Consider the following 12690-nt stretch of genomic DNA (forward strand, 5'->3'; position numbering starts at 1 on the left):
ACATTACATAGGCAAGTTTCTCCTACACAATAACAGTTGCGGTTGATTTTATTTTGTCGGTTGTCGATTGAACTCTCGTCGTTCCCATATTCGCAGACGGCTAGACACGACGGACCCCGACGCCATCGGCATCGTTCCGTCGAAGAAGCGCTGGGAGCGCAAGCAGCGCGCCCGCGACCGCCAGGTCAAGTTCCAGGGCCAGGGCACGCCCGTCAGCACGGTCAGTACCTAACCTACCTATATACACCGGGCGACTCCCAACTAGCAGCGCGCCCGCGACCGCCAGGTCAAGATCCAGGGCCCGGGCACGCCCGTCAGCACGGTCAGTACCTAACCTACCTATATACACCGGGCGACTCCCAACTAGCAGCGCGCCCGCGACCGCCAGGTCAAGATCCAGGGCCCGGGCACGCCCGTCAGCACGGTCAGTACCTAACCTACCTATATACACCGGGCGACTCCCAACTAGCAGCGCGCCCGCGACCGCCAGGTCAAGATCCAGGGCCCGGGCACGCCCGTCAGCACGGTCAGTACCTAACCTACCTATATACACCGGGCGACTCCCAACTAGCAGCGCGCCCGCGACCGCCAGGTCAAGATCCAGGGCCCGGGCACGCCCGTCAGCACGGTCAGTACCTAACCTACCTATATACACCGGGCGACTCCCAACTAGCAGCGCGCCCGCGACCGCCAGGTCAAGTTCCAGGGCCAGGGCACGCCCGTCAGCACGGTCAGTACCTAACCTACCTATATACACCGGGCGACTCCCAACTAGCAGCGCGCCCGCGGCTGCCAGATCAAGTTCCAGGGCCAGGGCACGCCCGTCAGCACGGTCAGTACCTAACCTACCTATATACACCGGGCGACTCCCAACTAGCAGCGCGCCCGCGACCGCCAGGTCAAGATCCAGGGCCCGGGCACGCCCGTCAGCACGGTCAGTACCTAACCTACCTATATACACCGGGCGACTCCCAACTAGCAGCGCGCCCGCGACCGCCAGGTCAAGTTCCAGGGCCAGGGCACGCCCGTCAGCACGGTCAGTACCTAACCTACCTATATACACCGGGCGACTCCCAACTAGCAGCGCGCCCGCGGCTGCCAGATCAAGTTCCAGGGCCAGGGCACGCCCGTCAGCACGGTCAGTACCTAACCTATAAACGAGTACAGCAGCCGACTCCCAACTATACCACCGCCACCGCCAGTGGGGCACGACCATACCTGCGCTTACTCTTCGCGACCCAGATTCTATGGAATTTGGCCACTTGCCCACTTAATAAATACATTCATAATGTGTCCATGCAATTTCGCAGCTCACTAATTTAAATAATCACAGTATTGAAAAAAATGTGAAATATATAAAGCGTTTTTCCAAAAAAAAGGCTGTTTAATACTTACATTTCGGTTGATAAGAAGTCGATGTTTCCTTTGAGAGAGCTAAATCTAATAACTAATATCTTTTCGTGATTTCGGGGTTGGTCCTGTACTAAATGTTGCTCGGTATAACTTACATATACTCCTCACAAAGTTTGGCTATGGGCTGAGAACACATCTCGTATAGGTACAGTCCTGCAGCTGTACATGTTCAGCAGTTAAGAATATTTTTTATACGTATTTCCAGAGCCAGTCAACTTTAGAAAGAAAAAAACGGACCTTGTCCTTTAGCAGGAGATTCCCCTTCATGAAAAGCAGAGAAGATGGCAAGTCTGAAGACGGATCCGACCAGGAACGTAAGTACTATTCTCGGTTACAAACTTAAGCTTATATTCGTTACTAAACACACAAAGTATGCTTTGCCCCTAATGTAAAAATGCAGTTTCCCTTTCCCCAATATAATTTGAAACTATCTCCACAAATCGTGTCTGGTAGCACATTTCTCAAAATCTTGACGGCTTGTCTAATGGGTTTGCTGAGAAACTTCTGGAAGGAGTCTAGGAAAGTTAAAATTAAACTAAAATATCCCGATTTTAAAGCATTACAAATTCCGTAAACGAGAATCCGGAAATCCTGCGGGGTAGGTTACATTTTGTGTTCCATCACAAATGCAACATATCTCGCCGTAAACCAGTTTGGGTTGGGTTGTTAATTTTCATAACTTAGTTATGCATTCCTCTAGGGCGGAATAGCTATTACGCTGTTCAATGTATGTGTTGGCTTATCCACGCAGTTATAATGAAGAATGTCTACCCAAACTGGTAAGGTCACAACTTTTGATGCGACTGAATTATGTTCACTAGTTGTTGTGTAGGTATGTGTCTGATAAGAAACCGTAAACGTCTTGCGGACAGTTTTTGTAGTGCTATAAAATCGAGAAGCGGGGTTATATTACCTACACCCCTGTTATCTAAACCTCAATCAAAACATTTTGTTACAGCTTTCATGCTTTGTTATACACAAGAGGACACTAACGCCGATGGTAAGTGCACATATGGTTACCGCCCTACATTATTACATTCGCTATTTCGCTGTTTATCGTATCGTAGGACATTTACGCAGTTTTTTTCATGCGGCTGGCTAATAACCACTGTATTAAAGATAGGACGTTTTTCTATAAAAGCTATTTGCTTATTCTAACCACAGATATTTCGCACACGTCGAGTTAAACGTGAATAACAGTTATATAGGCTCTATGTTACAAGACCGTACTAATTATGTGACTTGTGTTGCTATGAATCATCTGACTCCCCCACACTTGCTAGCATTCTGCAGTAACTTCTAACAAGATTATAATTATATATAATGTGTATGTATATTTGAAATAAACTTATATATGTTCATTTATATTTTATCCCAAATATTACCAAGTATATTATTACTTTCATAGTGCATATATCTCGAAGTATTCCACTGGTATTGATGTCTCGTCAGGCCTCGGCTCGGGCTCGTTGCGTAATTTGAAACACGATTCAATAGACTTCATTAAAGTAGTCCATTTGGTCTTATTACTATTAAATTGAATTTCAAATTTGTCCTGGATCTGTGTGAGTAAATTATCGCTTGTAGTGTCTATGGTAAAGCATGACGGTGCTTTATTATTATAGGTTTTAGTTGTTACTCCAGTGCCGGCATCATAGTCGCTTGTCCAATACACTGTGATGTTGTGAGCGACCCGACGACAAGCTATGTACTTTATTACCGTTGCGTGTTAGAAAGTATTTAAGTTTTTTTTGTCAAACACCTCTTTACCACACAACTTTGTTTAGTGCTTACGTATGCTATGGTTTAAACATATAGTTCGTATGTAGATATGGTTTATGAATCGTCGCATTTTTTTATTATACTTAGGCTATTTTTCGGAACACAAAATCATGGAATAACAATCAATATTTCGTTTCGTACTTTTATCTATTTTGCGACCGAAATTACAATTCGTGCACGCAATTATTAAAGTAACCATGTGTTATTGAGCATAATTATATATATTATTTTTATTTGGGTCCCAATGATGACATCGAGCAGAATCGTCAAGTGGTACAGTACAGATAAACAGGGTTGGGTGGTGAGAGTGTGGGCGATGCGATGTGTTCACGTGTAGTGTATGTGGGTCAGCGGCGCGCGCCGGGACCCTTCCCGTGCTTCTAGTTGCCTACGTGCCGGCATATACCTAGGTATACCGCCGCCGTACCTGTTCATTCAATTACTCGCGCGTATTATTCTTTTGCATTTTTTTTCCTAAAGCTACTCATGACACGATTTCAAATTTTCTGTCTCATCCGACTCGTTAAGTCGGTCGGTCTCTTACGGGCCGGGATACCTCGCTCCAGAAAGTCCCCTAGAGTTTACACCTCCGGCGCGGCCCGGGCGCTTCTTAAAGTTTTTTAATGTATGTAACGTTAATTTTTTTACGTGTAGGGGAAATCTTGTACCGAGTGGAACTTCCCATGATGGAGGAGATAACGCTCATTTATCTCGAGGACGAGAGTAAGTTTTGGGAGTGAGGCGTAGCTTGCGAGTGCCGTAGCCGATACCTTACCTCCCGCATTCTGGTTATGATCATCAATTAGAGACGTAGTTTTCATTTCAATAACACTCCAGTTTTTTTTATTATGTTGTCATTCTTTATGTTGGGTTATTTTTACAATCATACAACGTGATAAACGATCGGCCCGCCGCGCCCGATAGGGTCCGGCGCGGCTCGTCGCGAGGGGGAGGGGGGATTGGGGGCGGGGGGCCACTGGAAGCACGCGTGGACCGCGGCACGCAGGCGCGCACGGCGCCGCACGCATGGCACCCACGCGTCACGCCCACCGTGCACCGCACTCAGCATGCCGACCAAACATCGACTTTCACGACATACCATTCGAGCTTGATTTTTTTAGTTTTTCAGAAATTATGCTGTGCTGATGTTTTTAGATTTAGTTTGTTATACGCTTCTATGAAGTAGGGCCGCTGTAATTATTTACTCGCTTAGCAAACGAAGTGTCTATTACGATGTGCACAACCGCTTCGAGCACCTCGGTCTCGTAGTATTTTATCAGCGAGGATTAACTAAAGCGCCTCCCGTATGCTTTACTTAATTCTGACTGAATTTTATTGTCACGTATTCTGGAAAAAATTTACAAGCATGATATAGAAATAGTGTAGGTAGTGACAATTCGTCATCCGACTGAAACCGTGTGGGTTAAAAGTAAGTTTTGCTGCTTATTAAGTAAACTAAGCTCTTATACATTTTACAACACTTTTGCGCACTCACTCTATTTCAGTTCAATGAGGAAAACAAGTAATTAGGTACGGGAAGTGATTAAATGGTCAGCCATTTTTAGGGTTCCGTACCCAAAGGGTAAAAACGGGACCATATTACTAAGACTCCGCTGTCCGTCTGTCTGTCTGTCTGTCTGTCACCAGGCTGTATCTCATGAACCGTGATAGCTAGACAGTTGAAATTTTCACAGATGATGTATTTCTGTTGCCGCTATAACAACAAATACTAAAAAGTCTAAAAACAGAAAAATATAAATATTTAAATGGGGCTCCCATACAACAAACGTGATTTTTTTGCTGTTTTTTCCCGTACCATTGTACGGAACCCTTCGTGCGCGAGTCCGGCTCGCACTTGGCCGATTTTTAAAACTGATCTGCAAAAAAAATAGCCATTAAATCATTTGGGCAGCATACAAATATGTTGCCGGCAATAAATAAAAATCGAGCTGCAACTCTTGTTCAGCAAATAATTCACAAACGGTCAACATTATAAACCAATATCCATCTGCTTAATAAATAGTTGAGCTCCAAAATTATTATTTAGTCAGCAAGATTTAAAAATTGGTTGGCAGTTTAATTGAGATGTATGCATATTAAACAAATGGTAATCTGATATAATAAGATGGGTTGCGTTTGATTTGAAAAATCGGCAGGGTTGCAGGCGGAGCGGAATCGTGTGCGTGCATTTAATTCGATGATTATTAGCAGTCACATTGCGGTGTTCTAACGTATTTGTTGGTGATATTTATCCGTTTTGGTACTTTGAGAGTATTATAGGTGTAAAATGGAAGATATTAGCTACTAGAAAAGTGGGTTTGGTTAGGTTAGAACTGCGACCTTCACAGAAAACAACTGCTACTAGAAAAGTGGGTTAGGTTAGGTTAGAACTGCGAGATTCACAGAAACAAACTGTTACTAGAAAAGTGGGTTAGGTTAGGTTAGAACTGCGACCTTTACAGAAACCAACTGCTACTAGAAAAGTGGGTTAGGTTAGAACTAATTTTTGCGGATCAGTTAAATTGTAATCCAAAATAAAATAATCCGCTTACCCACTGACTGCTTAACAAAATTTGATTAATGGTGGATCGCTTACTGCCGATCAAATAATTAATTTGCCAACCAAATCAATTTAGAGCAGCTCATTATGACGTTAATTGCGAACTGATTTTGAAATACTTGCTAACCTTAAGTTGCTGATCAAATACAAATTTTGGCTGACCAAATATATATTTTTGTTGCTCAAAATAGGAATATTTTGCAGATCGATTAATTAACACCCATTAGGTACTTATAAACTATGTATAAAATATGTTCACTGATAAAAACTAGACGCATATCAACCAAACAAAAACATTAAAAATCAATATCTGTAATATATTTACATCTAAACACATAATACTAACATACACTCAAAATAATTTTACAGTACATCTGATGGTGCTACTTTACGACACCGGTAAGCACATTACGTAACTACGTCGAAAATTTAAAGGGCCATATTATGTACTGTAAAACGTTGTACGACACACGTGCGAATAGGTAATTCGTTGCGAATTCCTTATTTTTCGCACTTGTATCGTAAATAACTAATATAATCCGATTTTAACTATTCCATAACTTACAGCATTGTGTACCACCGGCGTCTACATGGCATTGTTAGACATAAGTCAACATTTAAGAATCGTAATATCGCTATCGCAAACTCCCAATAGCCAATTTTTTTGTAGAAGTAGGTATTGCACGCCTGAAATAGTTTGTGAGTTACTGCGTACATAGTTATCCAGCACGCTTCGGATCTATAAAGTTAAGGTTAGTGAGGGCCATATTTACGTATTAGGTATGTCTGTTTTAAGGCGTCTAAAATTAAACAATTAGTAATAATCCTCAGCAGACTAAAAATAACTATTAATACAGTTGGCGCCACTTGCACCATCCCACTAACCCGTTAACCCAGTGTCAAATTGTACTGGTAACCTTGGTAACTCCAAGTTTAACCGTTTATCCCCGGGCCGGGTTAGTGAATGGTGCAAGTGGCTCTAACAGATTATAAGATTATGGATAATAAATGTATATACTTTCGGTAACCTATAAATTAATGTCCTTAGCTGTACAGTACCTAACTCTGTTTACCTTTTTAGGGTTCCGTAGTCAACTGGGAACCCTTATAGTTTCGCCATGTTCGTCCGTCTGTCTGTTTGACCGAAGCTTTGCTCCGTGATCGTTAGTGCTAGAAAGTTGAAATTTGGCATGGATATTAAATCAACCAATCATGGATATTAAAAAAAAATCGTTATTTAGGGTACCCATACAAAATGAATAAGGGTCTCCAACAACCATTTTATGATTAAGTGATCGCTCTGAAAGAAAAAAAATCGTGACCCATATTTTTAATAATGCTAAAATGACTTAGAGTTAGACCAAGACAAGTCTGCAATGATTTTGATAGCGTATGCAACACAATTTATAGGTAGGTACGTCATAATTTCATAGAAGTTTGACGTTTAAAATAACACTTGCACTGCGTGTGCTATCAAAATCGTTGCAGACTTGTCTTGGTCTAACTCTATCTTCTTTTAACGTAATTTCAAATCGCTAACAAAAAAAATAGTCTTATTCGATACAAACTTTCAACACCGTTAGGTTTTGGTTTAAAATTGCTGCAAAACGCTGAAAGCTACTTTGCTTGTGTTCTAATATTGTTTTTTTACGAAGTTTCAAGTTTGTTTAGGGAATAAATTTTGTGTGTGTGTGAAACCTGATGTTTGTACATCACATCAACTTTCTAGATTTCGTTGTTTAGGCTCTGCGTTGATAAGTTCGTCAGTCAGGATATATGCAGTAATACCTATAATAGGAGAATAGGCTCAAATGTACACTGTTGCTAGCGGTCAATTTTATTTTAACTACCAGTCTTTTATGGTTACGTGGTCTATAATTGTTGTCTGCAATCAATGAAATAATTTGATTGTATTTTGTACGCACACGGAGAGGACGATAGTTTGTTACCTATGGGTGTGCCTAAAACACGAAAACATGTAATGTAGGTACTTCAATCTTCTTTATTAGGCCGCCGTCTGACCGACAGCGAGAAAGCGATCGACTATGTTTCCCCCAAATATCTTACCTGTTGAAAACTCGCTCATCGCTTCCTGTTAATCGAAAGTGGTCGGATATGCAACATCAAAGATATCGAAAGATGGTAATCGTACCCACAGACCCGCTTATTTAAGTAACACGAAATGTGGCCCTCGAAAACCTGGACAATTTGTGTCACAATTCTCATAAATGAATAAACCTCACATAAATAAATTCACTTAAATTACAAGTGTGCGTAATTAAATTCATTCAAGTCATAAACTAATTGATTAGAATGGTTTTCAGTCATTTAAGTGTTTAGTCTGCGAGTTATATTGATGATGGTTGGCGTGTCAGGTCAAGACGAGACTGTGTTGTCGTACGAGACGGTGCAGCAGCTGACGATCTCGTACACGCGGCCGGTGATCATCCTGGGGCCGCTCAAGGACCGCATCAACGACGACCTCATATCGGAGTTCCCGGACAAGTTCGGCAGCTGCGTGCCGCGTAAGTAAATTAATAAAACGTAAGACAGACTTGGCACACCATTGTCCTACATTCGACATTACCCGAATACACTACTCACTCTGTACGAGTAGCAAAAACTTAGTATCCAGTTATTATTAAAGTTATCTGAAAGAAGACGGAACTTTTATCTTTCGAACGCCTATGAGGCCTTAAGTTGCTACACTTAATTTTTATACGCTCAAGCACAAGTAAGCAAGCGGTTTATAATCGCTTTCTTGTAATAAATTTATGTCAGCGTATGTATGAGATTTTCGTATAATAGTTTATTTAACACACTACAAACACCGTAAGTGTTTTTAGAGAAGAAATCTCCTAAAGAAGGTCCATGACAGTGAATCTGCGGTACAGTGTTGATACAACAAGCATATTGGTTTACAGACACAACGCGACAACGGCGCGACTACGAGGTGGACGGACGGGACTACCACTTCGTAGGCAGCCGAGAGCAGATGGAGAGGGACATACAGAACCACCTGTTCATCGAGGCGGGCCAGTACAACGACAACCTGTACGGCACCTCCGTCGCTTCCGTCAGGGAGGTCGCCGAGAAGGTACTCGAATGGCCGATTATAGTCGGTCAAATCCATAAATAATCGTACATAAGTCACATATTGATGGCAAATGTAGCAGCTTTGTCTAATTTCGGATGGGTTTGAAAAACAGTCGTTTTGCTCTACAAGTAGAAGTATTTATACTAATTATTTATTTTACTTGTTCCAGGGTAAACACTGCATTTTAGACGTGAGCGGAAATGCCATTAAGAGATTGCAAGTGGCACAACTTTATCCAATAGCCATATTTATTAAACCAAAGAGTGTAGAATCTATAATGTGAGTATTTCTTAACTATGCTATTTATACTTAGAATAGAAATAAGTTACGAATTACCGTGTAATAAATAAATTCTTCCCCACGCGTTTCTATCTTTTTTGTCACTTGACATTATTTACTAAAATGCACTACCTATCTAATGAAATGATCATATTGTAGAAAATGTTGGAATAGGTCCTAAGAAAAAATTGAGAGCTAAATATACTTTTTTTTTAGGGAAATGAATAAGAGGATGACTGAGGAACAGGCAAAAAAAACTTTTGAGCGCGCTCTGAAAATGGAACAAGAGTTCGCCGAATACTTTACTGGTAAGTAAACGAGTTGTTAAGATTTATTAAATAAGCGCTAACCCCAAACATTATTGTCCCCCCCCGTTTACCGCCGTTCCGTGTCGAGTCTGCTTGCCTAACATAGTGTCGGTTCGCAGCGGTGGTGACGGGCGACACGCCGGAGGAGATCTACTCGAAGGTGAAGGCCGTGATCACGGCCGAGAGCGGCCCCAGCGTGTGGGTGCCGCGCCGCGAGCCGCTGTAGCCGTCCGTGTGCCTCGAGTACGTGTCCCTGGCCCCTGCTGACTGCTCCCTGCCTGCAGCGGTAGATGAATGTTCGAGTCGCAACCGCACGAGCCGGCGCCGGCCACATGAGCAATCATTAGGAAATAGGACCGCCCCGAGCGTCATTCGGTAAAATCGCCTTTATAGTTTAACGAGTAGCCGCCGCTTCGTCGATACCCCACCCCCGGAGTTCGTTTAGCATAAGTTACCGTTTTAAATATCTACTTAATGTAAATTATCACTCGTGCGTAAAGTTGACCAATGACTCGCTAATCGCTGTAGCATGTGCACTACGCTTAAGTTTATCGTGCGGATCTATTGACTAGCGATGGTGTTGACCAAACGCGGTGTTTGTATCGAGTTGTACCCTTGTTTATCTCTATACTAATTTTAGTTACTCGGAGAATCCCACTAATAATTATGCGCTTCGATCCACTACCTATGTAAATTGATTGTATATTAAACAAATTTAAAATTGTATTATCATGTTAATTTACTCAGGTTGCTAGATACATTTTGAATCTTCGTCATGTTATTAAAGTTTAATAATAGTGAAGTTATTACTATTACTTGACGAGTCACGGTGCACCGGTGATGTTGACATAGTGTAATAATTACAAGCTAGTGTTATGGACGGCCGGTGGTACGTCGGCCGTCGTGTTCTAGTGTAATCTAGGAGTAGCCCCACGCCCACCTCACGCGCCCATGGCTAGGCTAAGTCGTTGCATTATCAGGATTATTTGCTCAAGCGGCAAAATATTATAGCCACTGAATCTCATGACATATTCTGCACTAATGTCCTCCTCGACACATTAGGCGCGGTGCAAGTTGTTTGTTGATCATTTTTATAGTAAGCAATTGTGTTATCTGGTGTGAAGTGTCTCACCAATTTAAATAGTATTTGACATTTATTTATTGAGAATTTTATTTTCTTACTGAATAATAGAATGACCATCTGCAAATATGGCACGAAGCGCACTCTGAGGATGCAATACTTTACTGTTATATCAACTTACGTCGCTTCATTTTATTGCATAATGTAATGGAATACTGGGAATCCCATAAATATTCCCATCGTACTTAAACTAGTTTTAAGTTTGATGTGTTAAATAGCTATTATTTTTCATGACAAAATATTATCTACTGATATTAAAGACAGTTACTTACGGTAGGAATCGCGACTAGCTTGTATTGTAATTATGCGCTGCATTCGCCTCGTCGGTCCTGTATAGCTACCTGCCAAAGATATCAATAAATTAGCAATACATCGTCTTTCAAATTGTAATTGGTCTATCAATAAAATTCAAGTTTTATTATACATACTTAGATTTAGGTAGTTAGCGATAGCTAGTCGTGATTCCTTGATAATTATCAAATCTTGATATAATGTATATAACAGTTCAATGCTATGTAATAGAACTATCTTAATTTATTTTTAACATGTGACTACTGTATTAACAATTATTATAATGGAAATGTTTTATTTTAATAGGTATTTATTTTATTTTATCGCGTTAAGTAGGTATTGAATTAATGAAGCATGCTATCCTGTGTAAATTATTAATTTAGTCATTATTAATGAGGTCTTAACATTTTATTAGGAACCCATATTTGCAGATGTACAATGTATATGAGTTAGTGATGTTCAATAGAATAGTTTGAATAAAAATTATTTACGTTGAAAATTCTATTTGAGTTTACCTGATCTCCCTTCGTTTAATTTACCCTGTTCTAGTATAATAGCAGGGGAGGCGACGATGCTAAATGTGTAGTAACTCGAGCGTCGTAGAGACTAGACTAGACCTATTAGAAAACCGCGTTGAATCCTTATGCTAGCCTAGACTCGGCCTCCATATCAGTTACAGGATAGTATTTTATACAATCTTGATATAAAAGAGAGCTTTTCAGTCGAGTACCGTGTTTAAGCAACGAAGCTTGCTGAGTTGCTTAAGTAAGGTACGAGATTGAAAAGCTTGATTATATCACTATTGTATACAATACTTTTTCTACGAGACAAAAAATAATACTTTCAACTATTAGAATCATATTCATATAGGTAAACAAACCAAAAGTATACAGCTAAGATACGCGAGCTACCGCGGCCCGCGATACCTTCATACTCGTACGCGCCCCGGTCGCCGGGCCCGGCGCTCCCGGCGGGTTGGTCAACGACACCTCTTCGTAACTCATGAGGCCCTGGTACCTGCTCCGCGCTAAATTCAATTTTAAGACGGTTTTTTTTCTCGATTTTGGCCACCGTAGCCTATGGAGACCAACAAGCAACGCTAAGCGGTTTTCGTAGGGTATGTATGTTGCTATATGAAGGGTGTCATACGCGTTCTATGAAGCAATTGTTTCTACTACAACATGAAATGTTTGTGTTGGCCAACCAATCACAAAGCAGATGCGACGCAGCAGCGTGTTTAAGTAGGCTAATTTGCATTGAATTGTGTATGAAGTTCTATTTTCAAAATTTTTATAATTGACTAAACCGTATCGATAAAATTCTTATGCTCGAGTCGGAAGTGCCATAGACTATACAACGTTGAAAAGGGTAAGGTTGTAGTGTTGCATACATGAATCTAGTATAACGGATCGGTCATGAGGGGAGGGGGAAAATCTTAGAATAATGACTAAAGCAAAGAAGCCGGGCAAAAATAAAAGCTTGGTAAAAGATATCGTATTCACAACACGTTATTACTTTTTGTCTATGAGTGAGTGAGACAACAATCCGCAAGTTCTTTCGTTTTTTTTAGTATTGTCATAAGATAAACTGAGGGAAATGTCAAATGGTCCTATGTGGTTCTATAATATAATCCAGCCAAATAAAATATATGTTCGTTATTTCACAGGTAGGTGTCAACTGTAACAACTTGACATAGTCGTATTATTTTAGTTGAAATATTTCGGGATGTTTCAGCGGTCATCTTGGTTTATTTTACTTATATTTTTGCTATTCCTGAAAGATTGTTGGAAAACGTGCTGAGTTTTTATTTGTAATGGTT

General features: G+C 41.0%; 1 protein-coding gene across 12 annotated transcripts in view; it reads left to right on the forward strand.

Moving 5' to 3' along the window:
- Positions 1-11373, forward strand: part of LOC134742364 (disks large 1 tumor suppressor protein) — an 88845-nt gene extending 77472 nt beyond the window's left edge. For 11 of the 12 annotated variants that reach the window (XM_063675458.1, XM_063675476.1, XM_063675485.1 and 8 more), the window contains 9 exons: positions 97-220; positions 1619-1727; positions 2372-2413; positions 3850-3918; positions 8131-8280; positions 8680-8852; positions 9022-9131; positions 9348-9439; positions 9559-11373. In XM_063675458.1, the coding sequence (XP_063531528.1) occupies positions 97-220; positions 1619-1727; positions 2372-2413; positions 3850-3918; positions 8131-8280; positions 8680-8852; positions 9022-9131; positions 9348-9439; positions 9559-9665 (976 nt within the window). In that variant the 3' untranslated portion in view covers positions 9666-11373. The remainder of the gene's footprint in view (positions 1-96; positions 221-1618; positions 1728-2371; positions 2414-3849; positions 3919-8130; positions 8281-8679; positions 8853-9021; positions 9132-9347; positions 9440-9558) is intronic. The other variant, XM_063675503.1, reaches the window with a different exon arrangement.
- Positions 11374-12690: the final 1317 nt, after the last annotated feature.

Source organism: Cydia strobilella, chromosome 1 (assembly GCF_947568885.1).
Source record: "Cydia strobilella chromosome 1, ilCydStro3.1, whole genome shotgun sequence".
Classification (NCBI taxonomy): Eukaryota; Metazoa; Arthropoda; class Insecta; order Lepidoptera; family Tortricidae; genus Cydia; species Cydia strobilella.